At 57.8% G+C, this 10,886-nt stretch overlaps 1 protein-coding gene across 1 annotated transcript; it reads right to left on the reverse strand.

Moving 5' to 3' along the window:
- Nucleotides 1-8,322: 8,322 nt before the first annotated feature.
- On the reverse strand, nt 8,323-9,789 carry FOXS1 (forkhead box S1). Its single transcript, XM_043883122.1, has one exon. It carries the CDS (start codon nt 9,574-9,576, stop codon nt 8,584-8,586), a length of 993 nt encoding a protein of 330 aa, XP_043739057.1. The 5' UTR covers nt 9,577-9,789; the 3' UTR covers nt 8,323-8,583.
- Nucleotides 9,790-10,886: the final 1,097 nt, after the last annotated feature.

A 10,886-nucleotide genomic window follows, 5' to 3' on the forward strand; every position in this document is an offset into this window, starting at 1 on the left:
AATGGACTATTCCACCTCCTACAACAAGGCTCTGCCCACAAATCCTCCCTGCTTCTCACCAGAACAAGGTGTAGGCAGATAGCAGAGTCTCCAACTGGAGCCAGGAGTTCGGGCCTGCAGCGATGGGGGTCCCCTGGGAGGCGTAGGGAGAGAGCTGTTCTCCAGTCTCACCCACGGGCCTCAGCCCTCCTCACCCCAGGCCTCTGCTGGAGGGAGCAGCCTAGAGGGCAAGAGAGCTTAATGCTAATAGGGTACAGCCTTTCTGGCTATGAGGACAATTGAGTCAATTGAGGCCTAAGCAGGGCTTCCCCAGGAATGGCAGGAACAGCAGCTCCCATGCAGTGAGCTCCAGGGGGTGGCACAGCCCAGACCCAGCTGTGTGTTCAAGTGACCCTGGTCCCAGCGCCCCCACTCGGTGGGCAGCTGTATTAAGTTCATTTCTCTTAACGGAGCAGCCAAGGCTCAGGGAGGCGATGCCACTTGCTCAGGGTCACATGGCTAGCCCATGGCAGAGCCAGGGTTTGTACCCAGACAGTCTGGGACCAGAGCCCCTGCTCTGAACCGCTGCACTATCTGCGTCTGAGAAATCTTGGATGGAGACCTTGACCGTTCAGCCTTCCAGCCCCTGCTTCCATGAATGCTGGCCAGGAGGGCAAGGCCAGGTCCTCACCCGACCCTGCCCTGTTCCAGCAGATGGGTGTGGAGTTCCCCTGCCGCAGGTGCCACGTGGGACAGGACTGGGGGGCTCTGGGCTCTGAGCCTGCTGGGCTTGCACTCAGGGCTGGGGGGGTGGTGCGCCTGGGGGAGCCTGGCTTAGGCTCTTGGTGGGAGATGTGTTATGGGCAGGGACCCTAGGGCCGTGGATCCCTTGCCTGCCTGTCTGCCCGCCACCTGCTAGCTGGGCCAGGCCTGTGGTTTCCTCTGCGTTCTCTCAGCCGTGCTGGCCCCCACCCAGGCTGAGCCTCGGCCACACAGCGTGATGATGAGGAATGAGTCACCGCCATAGTGGAGGGGTAAGGAAATGAGGTCCAGCCAGCACCGAGATCCAGGGCTGGGATCCAGCGGGGGAAACCAAGGCCAAAATGGGCAGGCTGCTCAGCAGGGACAGGAGAAGCTGGGGCTAGGACGCAGGACCCCAACTCCCAGCACAGGCCTCATTTCCCCTTCTATGAAACCAAGGACAAAGGACAAAGGTTCAGAGGACAACCTCAGCACCACTGTCCTCTGCCACCCCAAGGGCCATTGTGACAAGCGAGAGGTGGGACGGGGGCTCAGTCGCCATATTTCACAGGTGAGGAAACAGGTTCAGAGAGGGAAACTGATCTGCATGAGGCCACACAGCAAATGAACGTGTCCTGGGAAGGAAGTCCACCCAGAGCCATGGAACAGGGCTGATCACTGCCTCTTCTGTCCCTATTCCCTCCAGGGAGCACACCTTACAAAGCTCTTTTTGATTCATCTGGTGCCTCCTTTGGGTTTCACCTGGTCCCTGGAGGTAAAGGATATGGACTCAACAATATGGAAACAATGGGGGTTCAGAGAGATTTTGCTCCCCCAGGGCCACAGAACACACCCAGGAGAAGGCTGGGGTGGCAGTCCTTGGTGTGGGACTGAATCTCTGCCTGTCTGAGGCTGGGATCCAGCCCCGTGACCTTCACTAGCACTCCCATCCCCAGCAGCCTCGGAGCTGCCCTGATGGAGGGAGTGGAGCCAGAGCCAGGCCCAAAGCTCGGAGCTGAGGCTGGGGTTCTGCAAGTCCCGGGCGGCAGACCCTGCCCCTTGCTTGGCGTGCCCTGCCCACCCCAGTGCCTGTGCTGTGGGCTCCCCCTGCACAGTGCCCATCATGATGCTGATGCTGTAACCTTCTCTGCAAGCAGCTCTGTTGCCCCATGGGGCCAGGGCCACCAGCTGCTCCTGCACACCATCATAGGCAAACCCCTCCCCCTACCGTGGGCTCTGAAGGGTTAACACCCTCAACAGGACAGCTCCTTCCGACTGGTCCCAGCTCTCTGGTCCCAGAGAGCAGAGCGGAGAGCAGCATTCTCCAAGACTATTTCCTGCCTCTGGGCCTTGGCCAGGCCCACAGTGACCACCCCCATGGGTCTGAGGCCACATCTGGTTTGGATTACTCCAGGGCTGGTGACGCTGCCTTTTCCTGTCGGCATCCAGTGGCCTTGAATTCCACCAGCCACCTTGGACCCAGCAGGGCAGCTGTGGGAAAAGATTCAGCCAGTGACAGGGCCGCCCCGAGGGTGTGAAGCAGCCAGGGCTGTCCTAAGGGATGTGCCCACCTGGACCAATCATCCGTTGGTGCAGCTGCCCACACACCTGTTCCTTCCTTCACTCTAATGGGTGTTATTTACTGAGCACCAGGCACCGTACCAAGCGATTCCCATGTGTGCACTCATTTCATCCCACCCTGTGAGTGTGTATTTCAGCAGTTCAGGGATGAGGAAACTGAGGCACAAGGAGCTGATGGACAAGTGCACGGGTTCCCAGCCAGTACACAGTAGGCTGAGGGTGCAAAGCAGGTGGCCTGACTTCAGACACATCCTATCACTTCACTGCTATTTCTTTTTTTTTTTTCATTTATTTTTATTAGTTGGAAGCTAATTACTTTACAATATTGTAGTGGTTTTTGCCATGCATTGACATGAATTTCACTGCTATTTCTTGAGACCCTTTTCTGGACCTGGCCTTAAGCCAGAGCCTGGAGATGAATTAGTCATGGCCTCGGTCTTTGGGGAGTTCACAGTCTCTGGAACCCCTGGGGCAGGAGGTTGGGGATTGTAGTGAAGCTAGAAGGGCGTGGAAGAAGACACTCTCCAGTGGGAGTGACAGCCAAGCGGAGAACGAACAAGGAGCAGACCTTTTCCAGATAGAGTGAGGCGGGTTGTTCCAGGCAGCTCCAAAGACTTGGAACTGAGAACAAGCTAGTCTTGAAGCATCCCAGGGGACTTTTGCAGACAAAGAAGCAAGAAATAAGTCTGGAGAAGTTGGCAGGAGCCTCAAATGCCAGGCTGAACCCCAGCCATAGGGAGCCATGGAAGGGTTTCAAATGAAAGAGGGACATGATCAGATCTGTGATTTCGAAGGATCGCTGTAGTCTGGGACATCACTGAGTGGGAGAGAGAGACTGGAGGCAGGGAGAGGCCAGAGGGAGGTTGGGGCATGACTGCTTGAGGGGCTGTAAGGACTGTGGGGACAGGAAGAGGGAGCTGCAGACCCAATACACCGTCAGGGAGACCGGCTGATGACAGAGAGACTGGGTGCAGGTCAGGCAGAATGGGGTTCACATGGACCTTGCACCCTCTCTGAGCCTCAGTTTCCTGTCTGTAAAATGGGATAACAGTACTTGCCTCCCAGGGTCAAAGCAAAAGTGACCTGAGATGTACAGATCAAGCACCTGGCCAGGCTGCTGAGTTTACGTGCGCTCCACAACTCTCTCCAGTCCCTACTCTGTTCCAGACGCTATTCCCGGTGTAGAGGACAAGCAACTGATAGACAAAAACTCCTGGCCTCATGGAACTTCCTTCTTGGGAGACAGACACTGGATGGCAATAATGAACTTGGAACGTGTTGGCGGGGTGGATGGGGGACGTGGTGGTCAGGGAGTGAGTCCTGTGGGTATTCGTGGGAGAGTGGTCCAGGAAGAAGGATGAGCAAGTGCAAACAAAGCCTGTTTGGAGTGAGGGTGGGAGAGAGTGCAAGAGGAGCCAAAGCCAGATCGTACAGGCCTTTGAGAACTTGGCCTCTGGCTCTGACTGGGAGCCCCTGGAGGATTCTCTGAGATTTAATCCATGGCAAGTGGAATTATCCATTTATCCCTTCAGCACACCTTTATTGAGGGCCTGTTACATGCCAGTCAGTGGGTTAGAGAAGTGGATAAAGTGGATAAGACAGACCCAACCCCTGCCCCCAGAGGCTTATGACCCTAAGGCAGAGATGCAAGAAAAAGTGAATACAGAGATGCATAATTCCACATTGCAACAGGTGCCAGGCGGAGGAAACACATGGGATGCAGAGATGGAAAAAAAAAATCTAGAGACACCCAGTCAAATCAATGCGTGCGGTGAGGCTTCTCCCAGGAGGTGATATTCAACATGGACTTTGGATGCTAAGAAGTCAGCCATGGGGAGTGAGCTTTACAGGCGGAGGGAACAGCGAGTGCATAGGCTTAGAGGAGTCAGCTGCCTTAACTCACTCGGGAGAATCAGCCTCCTCTTGGTCTCCCAGAGAGATCAGGGCATCCTGAGGACTGCGGTCTGGAGGAGGCAGCCTTGTCAGAGGTCAAAGCCAGGGTTCTGGCTGACTGTGGGACTAAATGAGCCTCTGGTCTGTTTTTAGCCTGGAACCACTTCCTTTAGCTCCACCAGCTACCTCCCTGAGTCACCGCCCAGTTACCAGCAGGGCGGGAACAGGGGATTAGGCACCTCGAGGTCTGGACCTTTGCCAATGAAAGGGGCGGAGAGGACTGGGCTGAGGGTACAAGGCCCTCCAGCGGGGCTCTTTCATGTTCCAGTAGCATGTTATATTAGTTTCAGGCGTCCAGTTTCATTCGTGTTGACTGAATTGTACATATATTGTGCAAGATGAGATTTTCCCACATGCCAGTCCTTGAGAATTGAAATCTTGCTCCATTTAACAGATGAAGAAACTAGTACTCAGAGAGGTGAATCTATTTGTTCAAGGTCACACAGCAAGGAAATGAAGACGCCAGGAATTGAATCCAAAACTTCATCTCATAACAATCTCTCCTCTCCCTACAGCCCCCCCACCTCCACAGTAGCTAGAGCCTCCCCTGGGGGGTAAACTAGGTTAAGAGGACAAGCCCTCAGGACCCACGTACTTATTTTGCTTAAATACATACATTGCTGTTTCCATGGGCCAGACCCTGTTCAAAGCACTTTGTGAATATTAATTCATGTAATCTTAGCAACAATCCCATGGATGTAGGCAGTTAGTATATCCACATTTTTCAGATGAGGGAAACTCAGAGAGGGGAAGCAACTTGCTCAAGATCATACAGCTGGGAAGGGACAACTGGGACCTGAAGCCAGACATCTGGGGTCCAGAGCCCTTGCTCTTAGCTGCCGTACCTACTGCCTCTGGCAGCCTGGCCTCTTAGGAGTGATGGGAGGGGATGTTTTGGCCAAGGCTTGGATTCCTGGGTTTGTACACTCCCAGTAGGCAGACATGCCAGGCTAGCCGACACAGCCTCCCCCATCCTCCTCATCAGTGTGGTGGCCCCAGAGGGCCCACGCTCTAAGGGAGAGGGTCTTCCCACCCTGGCCCAGGCACTGTCTGGGGTGTGGGAAGGAGCCTGGAACTCGGGCAGTGGAATGCCGTAAACCAGGGAAGGAAGCGGGTGGGCGGAGAGGCGAGGGGGAGATAAGATGTGGAGGGTGGAGAAGCAGCTGAGGAAGGTCCAGCCCTGTGGGTGGGGGCAGCCTCCCTGGAGGCAGAGAGAGCAGAGACCAAAGGACCAGCAGGTGAAGAACTTCCTGACAGCCCTTCAGAGCTGCCAAACTTGGGTGGGACGAGGCCAGCTCTGAAGGCACCCCACGTGATACGCACTGCCTGGTGTGGAGGGGATTCAGAAACAGGGTGGGAGACGCCCTTTCAGCTCTGATAGTCCAAGAATCTGAGTCACCGGGCTTAAAGACTCTGGAATATTCTGAAGTACCACTGGTTCTACCGTTTTAGATTTGATTTAGCCTGACTCTACAAGGCCATTCAGCACCCTTTTGCACTCTGACCTGCTGAGGAGAAGGAGTGGAGGTTGGGAGCCCCTCCTGGAGACAGACCAGCCTCCAGTGTGGAGCATCAGAAGGAGGGGCTCCTGTCCCCCTAAGACCTATACAGTCAAGGCAGCAGAGGGGTACTCCTACTCTGCTGTGTGGCCTTGGGCACATCACTTACCTTCTCTGGCCTTGGCCTCTCCGTCTGTGCCGAGGTGCTTTCTCTGGGTCGGCCCAGCTTAGGCATTCCAAGTCTCTGTTGAGCACGGTCCTTCCCGCCAGGCAGGAGCTGGAGGGTGTCTGTTGGTCACGGAAAGTATGTGAGGGCAGGAGGCCCAGTGGGTGGGGTCCCCGGGCTGGGCAGCAGGCAGACAGAGGGCAGCGTGAGACCACGGTGTCTGGTCTTCCTGGTCCAGCGCTGCTGGGAGGGGATCCCTTCCAGTCTGTCCCCCAGGTCAGCCCCACCCTGGGATCTGGGTTCAAAGAGTCAGGTTGTGCCTTCCTGACTGCAACCCCCTCACCGGGCAAAAGGAATGAAATCAGGGCCCAGAGAGATGGGCGCTGGTCCAGGCCCACACGGCAAGTCCAAGGCAGGCTCTGAGCCTAGGGTCCTGCTTAGGCACTGGGGCTGAGAGGCCCATCTTCACTTCTGGACTCTTCGAGGGGACCTGAGAGGGACATGGAGGGGGCTTGCCCAGCTCTGGGTGAGACTGACCGCTTTGCCCGTTCCCCTACCACAAATCGGGGACAGGGGGTGCAGTTTCTTCTCCCCAAGCCCCCATCCCATTAGATGCTAAACCTCCTCCAGGGGTGGGTGGAGCAGGATGCCGAGGCTTGGGCTCTCCTCCCATTGGGCCGGCCTCCCCATCCTCCTACTAGCTCCAGGACACAGGCTGGGAAGGGACTGGGGTCACCAGGTCTCCACAGGAATGCACCACAGGGAACAGCGCCCGGCAGCGGCCTCTTTCTCTGATCCAGCTGAGAAAGGACCCCCGCCCCCTGAATCTGTCCCTGTTTGTCTCTGAGCATCTCAGTCTCTCCTCTCTCTCACACACACACCCTGAGTCGTACTGACCCACACAGGCACACCCTGCGTGTGTCCTTCACTCGTGGGGCTCCATCCTGTCCCCTTTCAGCCACAAGGCCGCCCGAGTGGGACAGGACGTCCCCCCGCTGCTCCATGGGTTCCAGGCTGGGGCCCGGCACACACGGTGGGGAGGGTCCCCATACTGGCCAGGCATTTTTCCACCCCCTTCTGGCCGCACTGAGCCCCCCACTCTGCAGGTCCCCCCTCCACTCCAGCTCTGGAGTCTGTGGGAACCAGACAGCTGAGGCGGTCCAGCCGGGCTCGCTTCCTCCCAGGCCTCAGGGGACTGGCCGAGGGAGGAGGGAGCCGCAGAGACTGAAGCCAGCGTGGCCGCCTGCCCGAGAGGGGGGTTTCTGGAGGGAACTGGGCTGCCTGCCTGATGAAGGGGTCTCCAGCCTCCTGGGTAGCATCTTGTGGGACCCAAGAGCCTCCAGCAAAGAATCCTTGGCTCCTGTCTTCTCTCCCTACACCCATGATCCAGACCGGGGACTGACGTCCGGGAAGAAAGCCATCCGCTTCAGCAAGCCTGGTGTTGGAGGGTGTGGGAACAGTGAGGTTTCAGGTCCCTAAGTCTGTTCCTCTGATGGGGGCCACGAATAGAGCCACTTCTCCTGCTTCCACCCAAGGGGGCCGCTGAAGAAGTTCAGAGGTCAGGGCTCAGTCTCTTCTGAGCTGTACCCTGGGTAGCCGCCCCCTCCCACCAAGAGGGAAATGTTTTCTTAAAGAGACACCAGGAGACTTCAGAGAGCTGTTGGCTCAGGGAGGTCTCCTAGTCACGTGGGAAATCCAGACAAGGGATTTTGAGCCTTTTGAGCCTTGGGCTCCCTGTCTGTGTCAGGAGTGAGGGGTGGCTTTTTAGCCCGGGCACGCCAGGCTTCAAAAAATGCCCCCCTCCGTCTGAGGGGGTCACCCTGTGTGCCAGCCTGCAGCCTCACTCAAACTGCAGGTAGCATTAGTTGGGGGCGGGGGCGGGTAGAGCCACACAGACCTGGTTTTGATTTCTTCTCTGCCACTCATTTGCCACTTGGAGCCAGAGCTAGTGAGCCCCGAATTCTTTGAGCCTCAGTTTCCACCACTGTAAAATGGGGATAACATTCTGTACCACACAGATATATATATATATGAGAAGATATACATGAGTCCAGGACAGGATAAATACCACAAATGGTCACAGGTATTATGGCTGCTCATCATGAGGGAGCCGAGTCAGACTTTGGGGCTGGAGGATCAGCCCCTCAGTGCTGCCCAGCCCCAACCCTGCTGGGCATCTCTCCTGATTGCATCCTTCCTCTCTCTCTCTCTCCAAATCCCTGCTCCCCCTTCCTCTGCCTTCCTGGGAAACCCCCTGAGAAAGCCCCCAGCAGTAGAGAGCCTCATGTGGGACATTTCTATCCAGGGTCCCCTGCCCCTGCCATTTGACCCCACAGCCACACCCACTCCACATGGAACCAGGTGTCCTGGTATTCAGCTGCCAACCATCCAGCATACTGACCCTCATCATCACACTGGTTTTATTGGCCCTGAGAGCCACAGAGTAAATCCCCAGGGGGCCCTGCTTCCCCTCACCCCCAAGTCTGTCCAGAGGCCCTAGGGCTGGCTGAGTGTTCACCGCTGCAATCTTGGCTTCCTGTCCCAGCTGTCGTGGGCTTGCCAGGCCCGCGTCCTTTGAGAGCTCCCCAGATCCCAGAGTCAGGCTCAACCTGGAGGGCGTAGTTGGCAGGGGCTATGCAGGGACGGCCTGAGGCCGGCTGGCCTTCACTCAAAGAAGAACATTCCTGGCGTCCGGTACAGGCAGGAGGTCAGCCCCAATGGGTAGCTGGAGCTTCCCTGGACAGGGAAGCTGCCTGCAACCCAGGGTTCCTTGGGGTCAGCTGGCAGGGGCAGCGGGGCCCGGAGGGAGGCTGGTGGGGTGGGTGGTGCAGGGGAGGGGGCTGCTGAGGCCAAGAGGTGCTCGAGTCCCGGGTCAGTCCCCATGCAGAAATTCAGCGCCTGCAGCCGGCACTGGTAGCTGCTCCCGATGGTGGCCTCGGGGGTCAAGATGGGTGCAGGGGCCTTGCTAAACCCCTCAGCCTCAGAGAAGCTGGTGGGAAAGCCAAATGCAGGGCACGAGGAAGACGTGGTGGCCACAGGGAGCTCCCCGGGGCCTGCAGCCTTGGGCGTGGGCATCTCCTTGGCCTCTGAGGGTGTCTGAGGCCTGGTATCGGTGGTGGCCGGGCACATGCTGGCTGGCAAGGCCCCTACCAGACCCCCATAGCTTAGGCCCTTGGGTTCCAGTGGCTCCGGCGGGAACGGGCACTGTCTGCTAGCTGCAACGTCGGGGGCTCCTGGATCCTGGCTCGTGGCTCGGAGGGGTCCACGGCGCGCTTTGGTGGGGCCCTTGGCGCCCTCGGCAACGGCCCGTCGGGTGAAGCGCCGGCGGCGGCGCAGGAAGCTGCCATGCTCGAACATGTCATGGCAGTCGGGGTCCAGCGTCCAGTAGCTGCCCTTGCCCGGCTTGCGGTCATCGCGGGGCACCTTGACAAAGCACTCGTTGAGTGACAGGTTGTGGCGGATACTGTTCTGCCATCCCGGCCGGTTGTGGCGGTAGAAGGCGAAGCGGCCCATGATGTAGCGGTAGATGCCGCTGAGTGTGGCCCGCTGCCCCGGAGAGTTCTGGATGGCCATGGCGATCAGGGCGATGTAGCTGTAAGGAGGCTTGGTTGGCTCGGCCGCAGGGGCCAGGGGCCCGGGTGGGGGAGGCTGCTGCATGCTGGCCAGGCTGGCCAGGCTGCCGGAACCGCAGAGGCCAGGCACGATGTCCAGGGCTGGTGTCCGGCACAGCCTGCCCAGGCTGGTTAAAAGGCCCACTGGCCCAGCCTCCCAGCCTGGAAAGGCAAAAAGGGGTGGGCCCGCCAGGCTGCCCTCCCTTCCTCCCTCGCCCCCCTTCCCCCAGGCCCAAGAGGGGCGGGCAGGAGAGGCCAGGATTGGGAAGCTGTGAGCAGCTGCCCAGGGTGAGGAGACACGGGAGGGAAGGGCTTGAGACCCTCAGCCCACGTGTGCTGGCTGGTGGCGGTGGCTGAGGACGGACGGGATGTGAAACTGGGCGAGACAGTGACAGAAACAAAAAGAGATCAAGGCAGAGATACAGAGAGAGAATGAAGAAAGACAGGACAGAGACAAAGAGAGGTGGGGACATAATGAGAGGGCGACAGGAACACACAGAGGAGACAGGCAGAGACAAGAGACAGCAATTAGGCAGAAAAAGGGGAGACACAGAGCCAGCCCCATGCACGTGCGCTTGTGCACAGAGTACAGAAAAAGAATCACTGAACGACAGAAAGAAAGAAATCCACAAAGACAGGGAGACACACACACACACACATACATACACACACACACACACACACACACACACACACACACTCTCCTGAGAGAGGAGAGGTAGAATCTGAGCTCAAGCTCAGGGAGCTTTGTGAGAAGAGCCTCAGGGGCCTCTTGAATCCCCACCTCTGGTTTCCTCTTTCTCCTCTCCTCCTCCTCCCAGGCCTGGTGATTCTCTTTCTCCTCCCCGCAGCGCAGAGCACTCGGGGTCACACTGTTCCCTGCCCTCCTAGCACTGGGGTCTGCAAGAGGTGGGGCACCTAGGGTGCTTATGAGAGCCAGCCCAAACCCGGCTTGCTGGGCGCTGGCGCCCTCTAGTGACTAGTATGGGGAGGACAGACCTCAGGCCAGAGACATCCCCCTTCCAAGAGGCTCTCAACCAATTCTCTGGCTGAGCCTCAGTTTTCCATCTCTAAAATGGAGCTGCTGACTCTGCAGTTGTCCAGGCTGTGGTAAAGCTTACACGGAATCCAGTGCCCTTTTAGAGCCTGGCACTGAGTAAGGGTTTGGGCATGATGAGGACTGTCACCTTGAGCTGAGTTTCTCCGATAGCTGCAGCCTTAGGCTTGGGGGTACAGCAAAGCCCAGGACAGTCAAGGCTTCTGAAGGTAAAGCAACCGCCACCGTGCTCTCCCAGCTCCAAGCAACCAAATCAGCCGGCACTTCCTGTGAGTCACTGGCATGCCAGGCCAGCTCCC

The sequence above is a fragment of the Cervus elaphus genome, chromosome 23 (genome assembly GCF_910594005.1).
Source record: "Cervus elaphus chromosome 23, mCerEla1.1, whole genome shotgun sequence".
Taxonomy (NCBI): domain Eukaryota; kingdom Metazoa; phylum Chordata; class Mammalia; order Artiodactyla; family Cervidae; genus Cervus; species Cervus elaphus.